At 39.7% G+C, this 22,456-nt stretch overlaps 1 protein-coding gene and 1 pseudogene across 1 annotated transcript; one reads left to right on the top strand and one right to left on the bottom strand.

Moving 5' to 3' along the window:
• The first annotated feature begins 1,882 nt into the window (after positions 1 to 1,882).
• On the top strand, positions 1,883 to 5,378 carry LOC115665951 (UPF0481 protein At3g47200-like). The gene is made up of 2 exons (XM_030587766.1): positions 1,883 to 1,956; positions 3,908 to 5,378. Exon 2 carries the CDS (start codon positions 3,960 to 3,962, stop codon positions 5,292 to 5,294), a length of 1,335 nt encoding a protein of 444 aa, XP_030443626.1. The 5' UTR covers positions 1,883 to 1,956; positions 3,908 to 3,959; the 3' UTR covers positions 5,295 to 5,378.
• LOC115665952 (internal alternative NAD(P)H-ubiquinone oxidoreductase A2, mitochondrial-like) lies at positions 5,186 to 7,792 on the bottom strand (annotated as a pseudogene).
• Between the last annotated feature and the right edge of the window lie 14,664 nt (positions 7,793 to 22,456).

The raw sequence follows: 22,456 nt of genomic DNA, 5'->3' as shown, positions 1-22,456 counted from the left end.
AGGGATAAATTCTGGCCCATAAAATAAAATATTAATTAAAATTACATATAGATTTTAGGAGCATTAATAGTAATAGACTCATATAGTTACATTTAAATTGGACCAGCTGCATCCATACTCAATACTTGAAGAAGCGACAGTAGACATCAAACTATTCAGCAAATGGAACCCAATTGTGAACACCCAAATAAAAAAAGAATGCCAATTTACCTGGATGATGGTTCCACCCGATAAGGATGTCTTGAAGTTCAACGTTGACGGATCGTGGACCGGCAACTCCCTGGAGGAGTCAATCGTCGGAATCTACACGAACTCCAATGGCATCGTTACCGACGGCTTTGCCTTGAAGGTTCACACCACTTCGGCCCTTGCCGTCGAAGCCCTAGCTATTTGTGAGGCGTTGTCGAGGCTGGCGAAGACGTGCGAACTGAACTCAACTGATCTGCGAGTCTTTGTTGCAACTGATTGCTTATCAGCTGAAGAGCGCCTATCAGGTTGAACGGAAAGTCCATGGACCGTGAAGCCAATTTTTTATGAGTGCAAACTTCTTATTGCCAATCTTACTGGAGTCTCGGTCATCTTTGAGCCTAGGGAAGCCAATCAGACCATGGATTGGATTGTTACAGCCCACCGGAGGAATCTCCTTCCCGTAAATTTGCTGTCTAAGCCCCCTCTATTATGTTCTGGTATTGAACCTTCTCATGCTTCTTCTATGTTTCGTAATGAAAGTTAATTTCTTTGACCAAAACAAAAAAAAGGATTGGTGGAGGATGGGTTTGAATGGATGGTTTTGAGCTTAATTGGAATGATTGGACTAAGCCTGCCAAAACTTTACATTAATATGCACGTGGGGCACTAAGCTTGGAAAATCTACATTATTTGATGGGAAAATAAGAATATAATCCTTAAAATTGCAATTGCATTAAGATAAGAGATGAAATTTCTTTTGGTTTTAAATAGGAAAGGGGTAACTAATTGATATCTCTAAAAACCCTAATCCCTTATAGGCCACTTCTCTCTTTCGTAGAAGGTGGGGGGGCTTCATAGAATTCACGACACCCATAGGCGGCTACAAAGAAAAAGAGAGGAAAGAGGGCCATTCATTCAAGAGAGAGACACACGGTCAAAAGGGAGAAAAACCGAGAGTGCAAATTGGGACAGGACAGGAGGTAAAGGCCAAAGAAAAGCAAAGAGTGGCCTTCTTCCTTTGCTTCCTGTGCTCTGATTGGAGCTGCTGTTGAACTCCCTCCCCGACGACATCACCTGCGAATCACCAGCACAACCTCGGCTTCCCGGTGACCCAGCTGATCCACCTTCATTGACGGTCCCCGTGCACCTCAGCCCCGACGGTTTCCTGTGGTGTTTTCCGGCTAATTTCAGCGAGTACCCAGGCTTTTCCACAACAACTCTGCTCCTCCAACTTCCCTGCATCAGCCTCGTCAGCAACATCCGGTAAACCAAAGCTCCTTGACTGACGCCCAGCAACTCCAGTCACGCTGGAGGTCCGGAGGATACCACCAGCCACTTCGGTTTCCAGCGACTCTGGTGGACGCCCAGCAATCTCGGATTTCTTTCCAAGTCGGTCTTTACACCTTTGCCGGACCGAAGCGCTCCAGCGTGCACCATCGAGTCATTGCCGTCACAGAACTTTGTTGCAGAGTCACCGAATATACAGCAGTGACTGGCGAGTTCCTCGAGCACCCCCGGCGAGACCCATCCATTTGTTTATCCTCTGCAGGTTTCTCGGTGAACTCCAGGAGGTTACCAGCTCATACCGACGTCTCCAACGGTGACAATTCAGCATCATGTCGTGCCCGTGAGATCCTCTACCGCCCTTAATATCCCTGCCGTGTTCTTGCCGTTGGAGCCCTCGCCAGACCGTTCGTGAGCTTTCTTTCGCCGGTTGCAGCGAGTCACCTGCCGCCGGTCCGATTCGTAAACAAATATTTTGAAAAGGTAATTATCCGGTCCGAATTCAATTTGAGATTTTGGGCGTATCCCAATAATTTCCTAATTTGAAATAGCTATAGCCCTAAGATCTAGGGAAAATTATCCAAAAAATTCTAAATCTATTGCATGTTCACAACCTTTCAATTTTGCAATTAAGATCTAAACATTTTCACTTCTTGTCAATTGAGTCCATCCGGCCAATTTTAGCTAGAAATCATTAGCGTGGACATCGGCCGGCCACGTGCGCACTAACGAGGACATTTTTCAATAATATTTTAATGATTTTTTAAATTTTTTTATGGTTTTTTTGCTTTCTCTATTTTTTTTTGTTTGGAGTTAGGGCTGGTGAGGATGATATAATAGATTTATTATATAATAGGGCTGGTGGCCACGTGCCACGCCCTCGCTTAGAGCCGGCGAGGATGGACTGGCCACATGGTGTCATGTTAGCGATTTCTTATCAAAATTAGCCCGATGGACTCAATTAGCAAAATTGAAAGGTTTAGGACCCAATTGGCAAAAGTGCAATATGTTTATGACTTTTTGGACAATTTTCCAAATAACTAGTCATTGAGATAGGGTTATGGATTGCGTGGAAAATTGACAACTTAATCTTGAGGTATATAGATTGGGGCGTCAATTTTATCTGTTTCCAAATTCGAATTGGATGGACTTTGTTGCTATTCTTGAGCTTATCCACTTTGATTTTTTGCTTATTTTGTTTGATTGGGTGTTTATCATGTTCATTGATTTCTTTGTTTGAAAAATACAAAAAGATAACGTTGCATGATATAATAGATTTATTTTCTAGATAATATGACATGTTTAGGTAAAATTGCATGTTAGATAGGGTTGGGATAGGTTTCCAAGTTAGAATAGGATTTGGCCTAGTCTATTTTCTAGTTTAAAATGAATAATATCTCACTTTCGATAATTTTAATTTTATTAATTATTTATTTTTATTTTTAATAAAAAAAAATACGAAAATTAAGCATGCGCATGCCATATAGGATTAGATGCATAACTGCCATGTCATTTTGCTATGTTCCATGCCACGTCATCATATAATGCTATGTCATCATGCCATGTCATCGCCACGTCATTGCCTATGCCATGTCATCGATATCATGTCTCATTTAGGGAGTGCATGTTTAGGGTTGTTTAATTTAAGATTGCATGCTATGTTAGAATTAGGTCATGTCACATGTCATTAGAGTTGTACATCATGCATGTTCACCTTAGATTAGGATAGCATATAAACTTAGTTTTCATCATTAAAAAAGAAAAAAACCAAAAATAATCAATTAGGGTTGCATAATTAGATACCATGTTTAGGTTAGAGATGCAATCTTAGTTGATATTTTGCATATTGTTGGGAAAATAAACCACAATAAGATTGGGGTTTGTTTTGCTTCGAGGTAAGTAAATTTTTTTCATATTCTAGCAATTTATTTACCGTTTTGATAATTGAATATTATTTTCATTGGTTGCACACCTGCATAATCACCCCTGCATATTAGTGTCTAGTCTTAAAATTGATCCAAGTTACTTGCAAAATATTTTTTGAAAATAAAAGAGAAAAAGTACCGAATGGACATCAGATTATTTTAGCGTGATCAAGTCCCGAATTCGTTTAATCTTTAGTTCGTAGAAGTAAAGTATTCTTTCATACTTTACTTGGGTTTATAATCAACCCACTAAAAACTAATTAGTGGCGACTCCTAATTGAGTGAAATTGCATGTTTAAATTGATTAATTTGAGTATCAAGTTGCGATTGGTAGGGCTTGGGAGAGTTCGTGCTAAGCCTTTGAGCTTAGTAATCCATTAGTTTTCCCTGGAGTGGTTCCCTGTGGAAAGGTCGCTAGCTTGTTCCATGACCTTTTAAAATCTATACATGTCCCTCGCATTTTTCATCGATACACTACACTTCTGATATCCTCTCGATTCTCTATCTAGCAATTGAAATTTCGGCAAGAGATTCACGTTGATTTTACAATTTAACTCGCCCATGGCCAACAATGAAGAAGGTCGTCAAGCAACCACTCAACATGAGATCCAGCTAATGAGGCAGCAGTTACTGCCTTCCATGTCAGAAGATATTGAGGCAGCACTGAAATCGTTGAATGAATCAACAGGTGAAAGCAGCTGTAGCATCTTTAGAGTCCCTCAAGCACTTGCTGGAGGAATTGCCGAGGCATGCTTGCCTCGCATCGTCTCTATTGGCCCGTACCACCATGGAGAATCACAATTGCAAATGTTTCAAGGGCACAAGTGGAGATACCTCCACACTATGTTGGAAAGAACTCAACCGCACGGTATCTGCCTTGGAAACCTCATCGAAATAGTGGCATCAAAAGAGAAAATGATCCGACAGTGCTACTCGGAAAGCATCGACAATTTCAGCGGACCTGATCTTGTGAAAATGATGGTTCTCGACGGATGCTTCATCATTGAGTTCCTCCGTCAAATTGCCGGATATATACGGCCCGACAAAATCCTATTAATCAATTCCAATTCATTCGTGTTACTTTCTCTTGGGCGTGACCTTCTACGACTTGAGAACCAGGTCCCGTACTTTGTTCTTGAGGATTTGTTTGAAATGACGAACATTCCAAAAACAACCTCATCTTTGGATAATCTTGCCTTCCGTTTCTTCAGCTGCTTCCTGGAAGGACCTGCCATTGTTGGGGAAAGACCAAGAGGAGTGCATTTACTCGATTTATTTCGTCTGAGCTTAATACCTAGGGATCAACAAGACAATCTAGTAGAGGAGAGCTCATCTTATCATACGATCAGATCTGCTTCCGAGTTCCGTCGAGTGGGAATTGGATTCAAGCGGAGTGAAGCCAGCACCTTCCTAGAGATCAAATTTGACAGCAAACGGAGAACCGTTGGAATTCCAAAAATAGAAATAGATCATGATCTCAATTGCATCCTTTCCAATATGGTTGCTTTTGAACAATGTCGCGGCCAAGTGGACGGGCACATAACCACCTATGCCATGTTCATGGGATGCCTCATTCACACGGGCGATGATGTACAACTTTTGCGTGACCGTAAAGTCATCTCAAATCACGGCATGAGCAACGAGGATGTTGCACGCTTCTTCGGTGATCTTTGCAAGGACGTTTATTTCGACGTTAGGGGGAGCTATCTAAGGTCACACTTTGCAATTTTAAATGAGTATCTTAAGTATGAACGGGCTTATCTTTGCTATGCACAACTCCTTAATGCTTTTCATGACAACCCATGGTCAGTTCTTTCGGGTCTAGCTGTTGTAGTGACGCTTATAGGCATGATTCAATCAGTGTACACTGTACTGCAGTACTATCACCCCAAGTAGCAGGAAGCATCTAGAAACTACATCTCCATATTGATTTCACAACATGTATTGACTCTGTTTTTAGTGAATATTTCGAGTTGTTGACGCTTTTCTTGTGATCAATCTTGAATAGATGACGAACAGTTATCATCAATGAAGTGATGGTCACTAGGGGAGAGCACGAATCAGTGAACCCCTTCCGGCTGGAATCCAGAGCTTACTCCGCCTTAGGCCTAGCCACTACCGAGTTCCATAGAACTAAGGACCAGATCGGCTGGTTAAATGGCGTTCTACAACTAATAAAACCAAAGTTACAAGACAAAAAAAGGTTAAAACTGGTGCAAAACCATCGTTATTTTACACGCCATGCTTATTACTTGTGCGATAAATAAATGAACCTTTCCACCCAAAAAGAGCACAGTGTATCATAGAATTGAGAAACTTTCAAGACTAGTGTGAAACAGCTAATGTATCCATCTCCATCATTGTCAACCTATTCTCATGTTAGTCTCTTCCAAATACCATAGTTGTCGCCCAATTCATCACAACGTAGAACCTGTTCCTCCAGTTAACTATCCTTGTGAGGTAAGTTGGATGCCAAACGAGCCAGCTCACAAATCCTGCGTGCGATATCCCCTTCGAGTCTTGCATAAAAGAATGTTTGCATAAGTGACGACTATCGATTCGATGAATTATAAAAGCACATGCACATCAAAATCTAGGTATTAGGAAAGAAAACCATAAGTGTGGCATGGTAGTACGTTATGTACCTTAGACTGGCATAAATCAACAAGCGCCTTGTAACGCCCTATAGAAGCCATGCTTCCCAAATATCTGTACACGAATCGGCCTCCTAGAGGCATGTCTTTCAAGCAAAAAGCTTTCCCTCCATTTCGCTTCCCTATCCTATGAAACAGCTCCTCCAAGAATTTCCCTTTGCTTTCCGCGACCTGTTCCAGAAATTAGCATTCATATTATTTCCAAGGAAAGACGAAAACTGAGGCTTTATGCAATGAGAAAGCTATAGTGAATGACCACCTCCAAGTTCAAATGGAAGGATTAATGTCACATCTTGTACAAAGCAGAGTAAGGAAATAAAGTTGAAGATTGTAGATCAAACCAAAAGTCACAATGAGGCATCTTCAAAGGAATTAGACAGGGTGACTGAACCTGAGCTAAAGCGGGAAGCACCGGCCTCCCTGTCTGTTCAAGAAACCCCGCACAATCCCCCAGTGCAAACACATCTTCCACTGAAGGTACCCTCATCCATTCGTCAACCCCAATCCTGAAACAGTTGAGAGGACAAATCATTCGATTGGAAGGTGGTGGAATGCTAAAATGAGATTGTCAGAAAGTTCTTGTCATGAATTTGCTGTTGCAGATTTAGATGACAAAGGAGAGAAGAAATCTTATCTCCTCACCTTCCACCAGGGGATTTGGGAAGATTAAGTGACTTGATAAACTCTGAGGGTCCAACACCGGCGGACCAGACTAGGAGGCCATATGGAACACCGTACCATCATCATTCAGTGCAATTTTCTTCGCATGCACCTCTTTCACCACGCCTCTCTTTTAAGACGAACACCCAACTAGCATTGCAAGCATTAAATGAGCACCGAAATGAACTGTTAGAAAAGATTACTGAAACCTGAGAAAGAAAATCAACTTACCCTTGTTAGATGATTCGTCGCATACTGCCGTAAGCCAACATCAAACGACGACAGGATTTCGTTTGCCTATTAAATGGTGTACTTGTCAAATAATGCTATTTACATCTTTCCAAACTGATGCTAGCATCTCTAAGTAAGTGTGTACGAGTACCTTAATAAGGGCGACTTTAAACTAGTAAGGCTTTTGAGGCAGTCCACCGTCGTCAACCGTTTCACGGTACACTTGGTTGATGAGGAACGAGATTTAGCAAAAGAGAAAATCGGAGAGGAAAAACATAGCGTACCTGCAACACCTAGTGTTATTTGACATTTCTTACCGTTGCATCGTCGGTTCTATCATGCTGAATAAATGAAATATACCTTATCTTACTATGTAGAATGTGCCTAAAACACTTTTCGCCATGCCAGTGAGAATGATGCATGTGGTTTTTTTGTTAGTATATTTTGTTGACACCTATTTTTAATTGCCCAAAATTAATTATGCAAAAAATTAGGGATTAATGTCCTTAACTCCTAAAACCAAAACATTTCAATTGCATGGCATGTAGATATTAGGTGCATTTTGCATTAATAGAAAAAAAAATTAAAAAATTTTAAAAAAATTTCTGATTGGGCCGGGTCGACCCAACCCTCTTCTTCCCCCCCCCCCCTCCACTAGCCCAGGCCCTTTTCTTTCTTCTTCCCCTTCCTTCTAGTGCGGGTCGGCCCAGCCCGTTCCCCTCCCCCCTTCCTGACCAGCCCGGCCTCTCTCCCTCTCTCCTCCTTCCTCTGCCCTCCCCTGCAGCCGACCACCACTGGAGAAGCACGAATTACCCGCTCGACCGCGCAACCATCGGCCACCAAAGTCATGGAACAATTATGCCAGTGCAAAGTCATAAATGCGACGACTTCCGAAACGGAGCAGGTGACCGTCGGCCACTATAAAAGGCGGAGAGAGAGGAGAGAGATGGGTCGGCTCCCTTTGAGCAGAAACAGAGCAAAACAGAGAGATAACGAGAGAGATTGAGTGAGAAAACTTGAATCTTTGGCTCGCAGGTTGAAGAACCAAGCCCCAGGAGCCTCCTCGTTGATCCAGAGCCGGCGCCGATTCACCCAACCGACTCGTCGACCGGTGAGTCCAGTCGGCCCCCTTTTTTCCTGTTTCTCCCCTGTTTTTGTGAGTTGAGTGGCCGGGACTCGCGTTGGCCATTTGACGCGAAACCCGACCCATACCGATCCTCCTCTTGGTCCATACTCGCCGTCAGGGGTGAGCCGTGGCCGTCGGAGGACGCCGGGGTCTCGGAATAGGTCAAAGTTGCTCCATTTTATCCGTGCATGCTAGGTGTTTGATGAAACGCCTCAACGAGGCTGATTTGGTTTTCGGTCACCGGCCGGCGAGTAGGTGGTCAGACGGCGAGCTAGGTGGTTGGGGAGGCTCGGTGGTGGTCCCTAGAGTTGGTATTCAGGCCGGAGCCGATCTGGGTCGGCCAACGGGAGGCCAAATCCCGCTCGACCGGCGTCCCCGCATGCTCTTGCACGCTAGAACTGACTCGACCCGAGTCAACGCTTTAGGTCGGATTCATTGACCCGGGTCAGATTTGACCGACCCGACCCAATTTATTATTATATTTATATATTTAATTAAAAAATATTTTTTAAAAATCTAATTAAAAAATAAAAAAAATCTTTTTACTTTTATTTTAAAATTAGGACATATTTTAAAAATTAGTATTTTTGAAATTTTTTCTAAAATATGTGAATTATTCAATTAATAATCATGTTTAAATTGGATAAACCTATAGGGCTATACAGTAATATTTTGCGTGTTATTTTTATTACTGTTGTATTATTTTTATGCATGTTGTTTCTAATTAGTATATAATTGCATAAATTGTCATGTGTTGAATATTGTCACTTTAGTTAGGTTTAGAATCCTATGCTGCATGTTTATCTTGACTGTTAATTGTTAATGATTATGCACTCGTTTGATCACCTCACATGTTAGGAGATAAGTCCTAAAATTAATCCAAACTGCCTCAAAAAATATTTTCTTAAATGAACAAGGTAAAAAGGTACTGAAAGGGCACTAGTCACCCAACTAGTACAACTAAGTCCCTGGACTCATTTAATCTCTAGTTCGTAGGAGTAGGGTGAGTCTTCCGTCACCTTACTTGGGTTTTTAATCGACCCATCGCAAACCGATTAGTGGCGACTTCTAGATAAAATCAATTGCAGGTTAAAAGCCTAAACCCTAAGTCGTGATATGCTATGGGCCTGGAAGAGCCCTGGTTAAGTCCTGAACCTAAACTTAGTGCGTACCAGGCGAGACCCCCCTTTTCTTTGAGAAAACCGGAGGCTACGCTGCATCTTCCCCCTTCCGAGAAAAAATTCGGCGGGTCGCGACATATTTGATCTGCCAGATAACTGCCCATGGCATTTTGATAGCCGGGACCTCGACGCAAATGCAAAAGTGGACAATGCATGTTGATGTTTGCTACACAGGTTGTCGTAAATTTCTCATGTTGTTCATTGCTACTTGAAGAGCATGGAGGCAAATGCCGGCTTGACATCCAGAATAATCAACCATTACATGCAAAATGAAATGAAACTAACCACATCCTTGGAGGAAAAAGCATATAAGCACCGAAATCAACATACAATAGCCAGATATTCAACTTACTTCATGTTTTTCAGTGTCAACTCCAGTGCAGGAAGCCAAATAGAAGTGCGAATTGGGAGTTGCCGCAAGAGCAGGTTGTATCCGATAACGGGCTCAGCAACCGAATGGACCTCCAACGTTCCGACATAAGTCGACGGAAGAAGGGGAGTGAAAACCATGTGATTTCGGGGTGAAATGCACACAATATCGTACATGTTCATATCAAGCCCCTTCATAAACCTGCAAGCCGCCCAACCTTTCAAACACCGTAAGATGCCTAATATCCGTTAGCTAAAAAATAACTGCCTATATTAAAAATAATAAGAAGAAACATTGATTAGTATCAATTCTAATTCACGAACGTACAAAGTGCTAAGTGCTCCTAATTATTCGCGCACTCGCAAGCGGGTATTATAGGTTTTAGCCCACTTAGCGCATTGTCTTCAATTATAATGTTAGAATACTTTCACACTTATATATTGGCCCACACACTCTCACTATTCTACGTGGGACAAGGCACTTTTTGTTTGTTTTACAAACAGTCAGTCAAGAGAGAGTACAGTTGGAAATATATAGTACATTGAAATCGTGAGAGTTATGTTAAAATTGTATGTATTTTTCAATTATGAATTTATTGTGTCACCCTTTCTTTTGTGAAGGGTTTAATACGGAAAAAATTATCAGTTTTAAAAGCTTATAGTTGTTATGCCACAGCTTAAACAAATTCATCGAGTAAAATGTCTAGATTGAGTATACTTTTTTTTAGTGTCGAAATCATGGAGAGTTAGGTTTAACAAATTATTAAAAAAATGTATGTAGTTATTATTTATGAATTTATTATGTTATCCTTTATTTGATGTGCTGAAATTTGATTATTTGTGAAGCATAAACTAAGACAAACGTAATCGATTCCATTTAGATCTCTAATAAAATTTTGACATACAACTTCAAGAATAAATTCTAATAAAAGTTTTTTTGACAGAAATTCTAATAAAAGTTTGAGCACATGAATTAATTCTTCTTGTTTTTGGACTTTTCCATTGCTTGTTATAACGAAAAACTCTAAACTAGTACGTCTGTGACAATTTTACCCTAAATTATTTTTTTAATCACAAAAAACCCCAAACTGATACACCTGTGATAAATTTACCCCAAACTAATATTTTGACCACTAAAAACTCTAAATCGGTATATTTATGACAAATTTACCGTCCATTAGATTCCATTAAATTAAATTAATACCACAAAAAAAATCATAAACCGGTATACCTGTGACAAATGGAGGGTAAAACATAAAATCGGTACATCAGTTAACTGTTACGTGTCATTTAATAAAGCAATTTGATAATAAAATTTTACAGAAACAAACTGAGTGTAAATTTATCACAAGTGTACTAGTTTGGGGTTTTTTATGATCAAAAAATTAATTTGGGATAAAATTATCATAGGTGTACCAGTTTGGAGTTTTTCGTGATATTAACCCTAAATTTTTTTTTATCTCGAAACGTAACCATACCTGGGGTCAAACTTTCAATAATGTTTTTTCAGTCCACGACTTCGGACAAAACCCGCCGTACCCACACTCGGTCAAAAAGTCAAAGCCCAACAGAAACAAATCAGACAAAAGCCAAATGCAACGTGACAGTGGGCAACGTCAGGTTGGTCAGCCAGGAATCCACAAACCCATCATGAAAGTCAAACGGTCAAAACGAGATTGCGCTTGTTTCTTCCTCATCTCCCCCTATAAAAACCAGATCCCACACCCTCACTAATAACCCATCACTTTCCCACGCTCTCAACCCCATCATATCTCAGTAACACGCTCGAGAATAACACTAGAGAGGGAATCGAGGACATGGCGAGTTCGAGAAGGTCAACAATCAGCATTGTCGGTGGCAGAGCCGATGTAGCGAGAGGCATCATAAGCCGACCGATCCCGAGGAGGGGCCGGGTGAAGGTGGCTATAGTGGCGGGGCTTGTGCACCAGTTGGCCTCCATGTTCACTGGCCACGTTCGATGTGCCGGTGCTCATTTTTCGCAGTAGGATTGTATCTTGAAGATAAATGTCATCTTCTCGTGATGATTCTGATTGAGGCCATGGTTTTTGAGTAGACACAAGAAGATGGTGGGGCAAATGAGCTGGCTTCATCACTTGATTTTGTAACCGTTGTGTAGAGTGAAAGAACTTTGTGGACACTTGATGGGATTCTCCTTATTCTTCTTTATTTTTTGGGTACTTGTTGCTTTCTTTTAAACCTGTCGTCTTTTGCTGTAAACTAAAGCGAGACTGACTACATTCGATCTAGTTTGTTACGAGTCTCTTTGAGACATGGGAGGTTGAGAGTTGGAACTCTACTTGAACCGGGAAACCGAACCGGATTTCGGTTTCGATAATAAAAAAATAACCGTTTTTTTATTTCAGCTCGGACCGAATTAAAAATTGCCCACAATTTCTCTCCTTTTTCACCCCACTCAAAATGGCAGTGTCTTCATTTTTGGTCCCAAAGGCACAGGGGCTATGATCTCACGAGTCCCTCTCCATCGACCACCTTCACCGTCAGTCGCTTCCGCTGTTGACGCCGACGCCTCCGAGCTCGCCATCGCCCATCGAAAGCCTTGGCCTCGTTTGAGCAGTTGTCGCCATGGCTGTGCCGGCCTCCCTCGAGTGATGGGCGATCTCAGATTGAGGTCCCCCATGGCGGCTCGCGACTACCAATCGATGTCATGAGCCACAGTGAGGCCGATAGAGGTCGCTGATGGAGGCGGCAAGGCTCACCATCTCAGATCTAGCCACGAACCGCACTTTGTACCCAAAAAGCAAGCTACAGAGAGAGATTACAATGGAGAAAGGAAGAGAGAAGCATGGTGACCAGAGGGGGAGGGAGGTCGGCAGTGGTTGTGACGGCAAGAGGGGTCGGGTCGATGGTGGCAATGGCTGAGGCTGGGTGCAGGGGCAGTTGGCCGTGGAAGGTGGTTTGTAGTGGGAGGGAGATGGGGGATCTGGTTTTTCCCAAGCTGTGACCTGTGGAGGAAAAAGGCAAAAAAGAGGAAAAGAAGAAAAAACCGGAAACCGAAAATTGAATTGAGCCGAACCGAACCGAACCGAACTTCATATTCAGTTCGAGTCGAGGTTCGGTTCAGTTCAAGCATACACTTCAACGGTTCGGATCGATTCGGTTCGGTTTTTCAAAAAAATGGAACCGAACCGAACCCAACCGTTGACACCCCTAAGTCTACTTGTGGGAACTTTGGGGTGGGAACAGCTAGTAAAACCAACATGAGACAAACAAAAAGGCGAGACGAACTAAATTCAGTCTAGCGAGACTCAAAAGGGAACAAACCTCGACGGCAAAATGCTTGAGGATGGCGGAGAGGTACACCACTGTTCCGATACTGATGCACTTGGCATACTTGCCAACCTTTCGAGGAATCGTGCGACCGAATCCTGTTGTCTAGGAATTTGCCATGGTTGGGGCGAGCTTACAGCCAGTTGAGCTGTCTCGTGGCCACTCAAGCGCACGGCAACTTGTTATACATTACTCTCTTGTTGGATAAAACTCAACCAAAGAGTTAAAGATTTGGATATGGCAAACCTTAATCTACACTGATATCTTCGAAATTCTATAATCATCTAGCAAAGAAATCATTGTTTTCCTTTGTACTGCTGTGAGTTCATAATGTATGTCAATTATGACTTTAATTAGAAAAACTTGTATTGGCATTCCATCTAACTACGGGAAATAGATGTTACTTCGATTGGCTCTTTTGCCTAAGTATTGGCCACTTATTGGTAGCCTATCAACAATCCAGAGTAAGAATTTTGTTCTCGAGTTAAATAAAGATAATTTCTAATTTGGCCTTCGTCTTATTGACCAAATATCTTATCTTTTCACAGTAAACTTCATTATTACTTCCAAGTTTTAGGATCTAGCAATATTTTCTTTTTGTTTAAGGTTTTTCCTTTTAAACTTTTATCTCTTTTAAAATTCCTATTTTTCATGTACCTTACTAGTTATGAATTCTTATTCAAGAGGTAATGAAGAGATGGAGGTTATATATCTGATTCTTGGACAAGTATAGACTTGTGTTGCACACTAGGGGTGAGCAATTTCAGGTTCCGTATAAATTCTACCTAGAACCTAGATTTTACCCGTTGAAATAGGTTCTTCATTTTTTAAAACCTGTAACCTACCCTGTCACAGGTTCCAGGGTTTACATAGGTTCTACCTATATTATTAATTGAATAATTACAGTCAAACATCACATTTTATGCCCTTGGAACTTGAGTCGAGAGAGTACGGTTGGAATAGTTCTTCGAAATCATACAGAGTTAGGTTTGATGAATTATTTAAAAATTGTAAGTAAGTTTTCATTTATGAATTTGTTGGGTTTCCCTCTATTTTGTGAAGGTTTAATGGGGCAAAAAAATTATCAGTTTCAAAAGCTTACAGTTTCAAAATCATACAGAGTTAGCTTTAATAAATTTCCGGGTGACAAAAATTAATTTATGTTAAATTTGAGAATATCAATTTGAGATTTTTAATGGTCACACTTAAAATAATGTTTTTTCGGTCCTCGACTTCGAACAAAACCCCGCAATACCCACAAGGTCAAAAAGTCAAAACCCAACAAAAACAAATCAAACAAAAGCCCCATGCAACGTGACAGTTGGCAACGCCAGGTTGGTCAGCCAGGAATCCACGAACCCATCAAGCAGTCAAACGGTCAAAACAAGACTGCACTTGTTAAATTTCTCTCCTCCACCTATAAAAACAAGATCCCACACTCTCTCTCACTAATAACCCAGCACCTTCCCACGCTCTCAATTCCATCATATGTCAGTAACACACTCAAGAATAACACTTAGAGAGAGAACCGAGGGCATGGCGGGTTCGAGAAGGTCGACAATTAGCATTGTCGGTGGCGGAGGCGATGTCGCGAGAGGTGTCATGAGCCGGCCGATCCCGTGGAGGGGCCGGGTGACGGTGGCTATAGTGGCAGGGCTCGCACACTGGTTAGCCTCCGTGCTCACCATCCACGTTCGATGTGCCGGTGCTCATTTTTCGCAGTAGGATTGTATCTTAAAGACAAATGTCATCTTCTCGTGATGATTTTGATGGAGGCCATGGTTTTTTAGTATAGACACAAGAAGATGGCGGGGCAAATGAACTGAGTTCATCACTTAGAAAGATCCCAGTTTAGAGAGAGAGAGAAATCTTGTAAGCTTTGTTGGGAATCTTTAGGAGGAGCGGCTTGTTGCAGTTAAGAGGCGCTTGATTTTGTAACCATTGTGTGGAGGGAAAGAACTTTGCGGACACTTGATGGGATTCTCCTTATTTGCTTTTGGGTACTTATTGCTTTCTTTTAAACGTGTTGTCTTTTACCGCAAATTAAAGCGAGACTGATTATATTCAATCTAGTATGTTACGAATCTCTTTGAGACGTGGGAGGTCGAGAGTTCGAACTCTACTTGTGGGAATTTTGGGGTGGTAACAGCCAGTAAAACCAACATAAGGCTGAAAAAAACAAAAAACAAAAAAGTCGAGACGAACTCAATTCGGTCTACCAAGACAAAAAAACAAACGAACCTCGACGGTGAAATGCTTGAGGATGGCGGAGAGGTACACCGCAGCTCCGATACTGATGCACTTGGCGTACTTGCCAACCTTCGAGGAACCATGCGATCCATCTTGTTGTCTCAGAATTTGCCATGGCTGGGTGAGCTTACAGCCGCTCGAGCTCAAGCTCTCTCGTGGCCACTTGAGCTCACAGCAATTTGTTGTACATTAATCCTCTCTTGTTGGATAAAACTCAGTTAAAGAGTAAAGATTTATATATGACAAACCCTAATCAATAGTGATATCATGGAAACTTTCCAATCATCTAGCAGATAATTATCGTTTTCCTTTGCACTGTTATTGAGATCACATCCCCTTAATTGAACAGTTTATGTTTCTAATATATGTCAAATATGACTTTAATTAGAAAAACTTTATTGGCATCCCATCTAACCATGTTAAATAGGAAAATTATCCAAAATGTCCTAAACATATCGTATTTTTACTAATTCAGGTTGTAGAGGCCAAGTATTACAAATTGTAACTCGTATAGTACTTTGAAATAGTATTTCATGAATTACTCGATAGTTTTCTAATAACAACTACAGAGATTTCTAGTATAGTAATAAATGTATTATGCGCTCCCTTTATTAAAATAAAAAAGGACGTATTATATGGTTTTATGTTGTATCCTTCATGTTCTCTATCGTGGGGAAAAATATTTTTCAGTTACACCGCTAACATGAAGTAACCACCTTATAACATTACCCACATGATACACACTTGTTGTTTGATGCTTGAACTCTCGTTTCTTCATTTAACCACCTTCTCCTTATGGTATGACTGATACATTGGATACATTGTCCTATCTCAGACATTAGACAACGGATATCTTAAAGCGGCAATACCTAAAGGTTGGTTGGAGCAATTTCTCGAAAGCTACATAATCAGTTGCACAGTGTTTACCAAACTTATACAAAAAAGGTACAATGCTTCTGTGGCCATAATCAAACATCCGAAAGTTTAGGAGCAAACTTCAACCCAAATATTGCTGATTTAGGTTCAATTATAGGTAGATTCCAATATAGTTCCCCATTATTGGATACAACACAAGGCGGCACAATGGCAACGATATCTCTATGGCAAATGCATTTAATCAATGCCGTAGTTGTCTCAGGCAAGATGGTTCGATGAACATTGATCTCCTTTTTTATGTCTGATTCATTATCTTCTTTGCTTTGCTGTCTCATCTAATGTCAAAGCCCTATACAATATAAGAAAACCCTACTTAAAGACAGAACGAGAGACGTGGAAGCCATCTTGATAGGGTTAGGATTTGACAGCACTTAATATTTGACCTTTGACCAATGATAACGTAATAAAATACAAGATATTAGACATGTTCGAATCTGAAATTATATCTCACATTTGACAATGAAAATCGATGGCTGCATCTTTAAAAATTAAGCCTCGTTGTTGGACCACGCCCATATCATGACTCCTTTCAAACAGTCAAAAAAATTCAACAGCTAATAAACCGCGTGCTCTTGACGCATTCATTAAGACAATCACGCAATATCATGTAATTTAAAATTTTATCAAATGGTGAAGAGACTGCTTGTCCTATCACCAAATACTTTACCTAATTATTCAAGATTAATATGCATGAAATCACGTGTAACATTCGGGCTAATTGTAAAGCGGTGCTGTCCTTGGAACTTTTTTTTTTTGGACGTAACAGAGACTTATCATTTCATTTAACTAGCCCTCTAGAGTAATTGATATCAAAACACAGAATCTCTTATAGAGGCGGTGATGGGTAAGAAACCTAATAACGTGGAAGGGCCTTAAATCTTAAGGTCTTTACAACTCAATTTGTTAATCTATTTGAATCTCAAGGGCGGTAATCTAGCTCAGCCCAATCTGTCCTTGGAACTTGCTAGAGTCTAGATTATACAATTGGAAATAGTACATCGAAATCGTGGAGAGTTAGGCTTAATATATTATTAAAACTTGCATGTAGTTTTCTTTTATGAGTTTATCATGTTACCCTTTATTATGTGAAGGTTTGATAGGGCTAATATTATCAGTTTCAAAAGCTTATAGTTGTCTAGATCGAGTATACATTTTTGAAGTGTCCATAGTCTAATTATATAATTATATGGTATATGTATGTATGTGTATATATTTACAGGTCAAACTTTTGATAGTGTTTTTTCAGTCCACGAGTTTGAATGAAAGCCGCCGTACCCACCCACAAGGTCAAAAAGTCAAAACCCAACAAAACAAATTTTACAGAGCCCCATGCAATGTGACAGTTGGCAGTGCCAGATTGGTCAACAATGAATCCTCAACCGCATCAGAAGGTCAAACAGTCAAACCTAGATGGCACTTGTTTATTCTTCATCTCCACCTTTAAAACCAAGACCACACCCTCTCACTAATAACTCATCAACTTCCCACACTCTCAATCCCATCTTAACTCAGAAACGCACTCGAGAAGAACACAAGAGAGAGAGCCGAGGTCATGGCGGGTTCGAGAAGGTCGACAATCAACGGCGTTGGTGGTGGCGATATCACGAGAAGCATCATGAGCCGGCCTATCCCGAGGAGGGGCCGGGTGAAGGTGGCTATAGTGGCGGGGCTCGCACGCCGGTTGGCCTCCGTGTTCACTGTCCACGTTCGATGCGCCGGTGCTCATTTTTCGCAGTAGCGATTGTATTGGGATGATAAATGCCATCTTCTGATGATGATTATGATGATTCTGATTGAGGCCATGTGTTTTTGAGTGGACACAAGAAGATGGTGTGGGCAAATGAACTGGGTACATCACTTGGGAAGATCCCATTTTTCTGTAGAGAGAGAGAGAGAGAGAGAGAGAGAGAGAGAGAGAGAGAGAGAGAGTTGTTCTTGAAAGTTGGGATTCCAAATGGTGTGTTCCTCTGTAACCATACAGAGAACTGTTATTCTCTTTAATTTTCCCGAAAAGACAAACTTTTTTATTTCTTCGAGTTGCTATGAAGAGGTCACAATCTAATGTTTCTCATATGTATAAACAAGAAAAGAAAAGTGCAGGAACTTGATGGCTTCTTTCTCTCTCTACTTTTCTGGAGAGAGTAGAGAGAAATTTCTCTCCAGAACTTGATGCGGAACTGCGTTCTTGCATTGATCAGAACTTGTTTCAATTCTCCCTAAGATCATGAATTCGGCTTGAGCATCTACTTCTGTTCCTGCTTTTTATCTGAGCTCTGCTGTTTCTAAATTTTCTACTAGTGGTTAAGCAGCTGCTGTTGGGAAAATTTTGTTTCAGGGTTCATTACAAGTACTAATTTGATGACGGTGAATCTACTGAGATTCACTCTGGTTGTTCTGCTGCCATACTTCTTGGAAACAAGCTCTTATGTATAAACTCCTCTACTTATTTATTTGACGTGTTTGTTGGAGCCGGCAAGGGTTCGATGTGGAAAGCTTGAGTGCGGCGTTCATGCTCGGAAACCCCTTTACTGTAGGTCCGATTATACATGATCTATATTTTCGGGGATTTTAGTCCCACACATTAAATGATAGTTCACTATTAGCAGGAAAAATTTTTTCTAGGTAAAACTCTTACCAACTCTAACTTACACATTAGTTCTAATTCACTTCCAAGGGCTTGATTTGACAAAATACACTAATTCGGGGATCAAAAGTGAGAATTTTCCTATATAACAGTGCATATATTTTTAATATTATTAGTGTGTAATGATAATAATATAGGATATATAATGATAATATATGATTAATGATATAATAAACCAAGAAAAGTTAAAAGCAGGGATGCTCTTGACTGTTAAAAATCGGCGCAAAATAAAGCTCACTGTACTTTTTATGTATTATTTTATAGAAATAAATAATAATTGGGCTACTAAATAAATGAGGAAATGACAGGGGGATTACTAGAAGATTGATAGAGTTAATATGGTTTCTGAAATGCCACATTCTTAAACAATGACCATAATCAATAGGAGAATAAGAAGATGCTTACATGCAAATAAAGCAAGAACACGTTTCGCTTTCTTATTTTTCACAATTGAGAAGGGTAATTTCAAAGCATGAATAGTAGAAAATCATTTTTCATGCATTCATAGGTATGCATATGAAAGATTAGGACTTTGAATCGACTGTTTATTTGTATCTACTACTTATTTTAAGAATACCTTTTTTGTACATGAAAAGTTATACATAATTGACATATTGTAAGAAGTCAACGAACATACAATAATGTCATCAGATATTCATGTGGATATTTGTTGATCTAAGCACAATTTAGTAATGAATATTTACATATACGATCCCTTATTTACACTTTCTACAAGTACGCGTAGTGTACAGGATATAGTTCTAATCTACCTACGAAAGGCTGGAAGTTGCCCAGGGGAGAGTACTCAAATTAGTGCGAGTGGGCTTTGAATAGTTTTACCTGCTCTCATTTTTTTTTTGTTCCTTTCTAATATTTTCTTTTAAAGAAAAATTGTTATTTCAGCCCTCAATATATAATACAGATTCCATTTTAGTCTTGAAACCTTTCAATTGATTGTCTCCTAGACCTTTGAAATGTAATCCTTTTGTCAATTCTCACGTGAAATATGAAGACGCAACACGACGGTACTCGGTCTCCAAATATTTCTAGCAGCTTAAGTAATAATTTTCCTGAAAATAATAGCTTTAGATTTATGGTGCATTTATTTCCCGAAAACTCAATAATCTAAAAAAAATTAATTTTGATCTTTTATATCACTTAAAAATGAGTTAATAAAAAAATGTTAACAATAATAGCAACAACCTATACCTAAACAGTTTCATTGATAAGAAAAAGTACATTTTTATTAATTCATTTACCCAAGTGACATAAAAAAATTATTCGATAGCGTTTATTTATTTTATTGCAGCTTATACCAAGAAGAGTGTATGAAGGATAAATAATGAGGTCCAAATCAGCCGTAAATAGTAAGTACTAACTTCTTAATATTACATGATAACATAGGTTACGCAAAATGGACATCGTCTGTTTGAGGAAGGATATTTATCTGATATCGAAATAATATATATTTTTTTTTACAAATAACCATCCGGCTGTCCACGTGATAAATCCCGACTATTCAAATTTCGATTTACCTAGATTTTTTCTAGATTCGTATAACCTGTCTCACTTATTCAAAAATTCTATATCTTCAATGATAAAACATGCAAAAATACATATACATACACACAACTATATATTATATATATTGTCTTGATTTTATAAGTTTAAAAAAAATCATGCTGACTCGGAATCGGACTCGAAATCAGGTAAGCTCAAGCCTTGTCGTATTATGATGACAGTTCAGTTTTAGCCAACCATCCTACGTGGCATAGCCGATGAGATGACATGGATAAAACGACATTTTATGTGGCACGACCAATGTGACGGTTGACACTTTCGATTATAAAAAGGTAGCACCAAGAATTTTTTAGGCACAATAAGAAGTTGATTTCCTGCTTTTTGGGGAAATCAACAGGGCTGTTAATTAGAAATAATGTTAAAAACTCAAGACGCAATGAGTATTTAATAAATTGAAACTCAAATTTGATAAGACACCAATGCAACTAATTCGAAATTGTTTGAGTGTTTCAAGGGATCATACTTTTATGATAAGGAAACGGCCTTGATTCTCGCGAAATTTGATTCTCATGAATTATGGGCGTCTCAATTTATTTAAGTACGTATATTTTCTAATTTGCAACCTTTTGAGAAATGATTTGGTTTTATATATTCTTCAAGCGAAATTTGATTCTCATGAATTATGAACGTCTCAACATATTCGGTACACAAACTCAATATAATTAACCACGACAAGTGAAAATTAATAATCCTGGTAACACAAATTTGATTGATTGCTTTATATATATATACTTGAAATTTGTGTTGAGCTTAGAAAATACGGACGGTTCGTTCGGTCCAATTTTTGGACATTCGTGAACTCAACACTTTTTTCATATTGAACTGCATTTTTTAGATAATCGAGTCTTGGACTTTTCGTATTGTAAAAATCAAGTAAATTAGATATGTCAAGGCGTGCCGGCCTTGCATAGTCTCTTTTGGCGCGTACCGCCAAGAAGAATTGTAGTTGCAGATGCTTCAAGGGCACAAGTGGAGACACATCCACACTATGCTTGGCCGAACTCAACCACATTATATCCACCTCGAAAACCTCATCATTGTTGTGGCACCAAAAGAAAGAATGATCCGGTAGTGTTATTTGAAGAGCACCGACATTTACAGCGGACCTGATCTTGTGAAAATGATGGTTCTCGACGGATGTTTCATCGTCCGGTTCCTCCGTAATCCTCACCAGATTGTTGCTTTTGAATAGTGTCATGGCCAAGCGGACGGGCACATAACTAATGCCACGATCATGGGATACCTCATTCGCACAGCCAATGATGTACAACTTTTACGTGGCTGTAAAATCATCTCAAATCGCAGTTTGAGCAATGAGGATTTTGCATGCTTCTTCGATGACATCTCTGCAAGGACACTTCTTTCAAGGACGAGGAGAGCTATCTAGCATCGTACTTTGCAATTATAAACGAGTCTCTTAAGTATGAACGAGCTTATCTGCTGTTGTAGTGATGTTTGCATCCATAATTCAAATAGTGTACGCTGTATTGCAATACTGTCATTCAAGTAGTAAGAAGCATGTAGAAGCTTCCATATTGATTTCATTACATGTATTAACTCTATTTTTAAAGAAATCGAATCGGATTTTTGAAACAATCGGGTAAGAAGCTTTTCGTAGGTGTAAAAATCGAGTTAATAGGACGTTGAAGTTATGACGTCTTAAATTTTAGCCAAAATTGGATAAAAATATGATAAATATTATTTTTCATTATTTTACCAAATTTGATGATATAAAATACTTGATATTAAGAGCTCCCTACTCGAAGACGGAGAAGAAACGGAAGACTAAGATTGGGCAAAGGACAATGTTACTTCCGGATTTCAAACAAATCCTCTGGGCGGGCTTCCCGTTTGACTTACCATCATTTGTGATTGAGATTCAAAAATGTTTACCACGGTTTGCTCATGGAACTAGTGTCGTGGTATTGTGGGTACGAAAATTGAATGGCTGATGGTTTGGCCTGGATTTCTACTGATGTTATACCGTGGAGTTGAAATTTTGCTTTAGCTTTCATGTAGGACTTTTACCTGAGATGCTCACCAAGTGCTCGATAAAATGCACAAGTTAGATTCATCTTAGCTAGCTCGTATTGTTGATTGATTTGAGAACTACTTGA

Source organism: Syzygium oleosum, unplaced genomic scaffold, assembly GCF_021117445.2.
Source record: "Syzygium oleosum isolate NSW1041296 unplaced genomic scaffold, Sole_v2.1 Sole_v2.11, whole genome shotgun sequence".
NCBI classification, from domain to species: domain Eukaryota; kingdom Viridiplantae; phylum Streptophyta; class Magnoliopsida; order Myrtales; family Myrtaceae; genus Syzygium; species Syzygium oleosum.
Note: the sequence above shows the minus strand (reverse complement) of the source record. Positions and strands in the feature narration are given on the sequence as shown.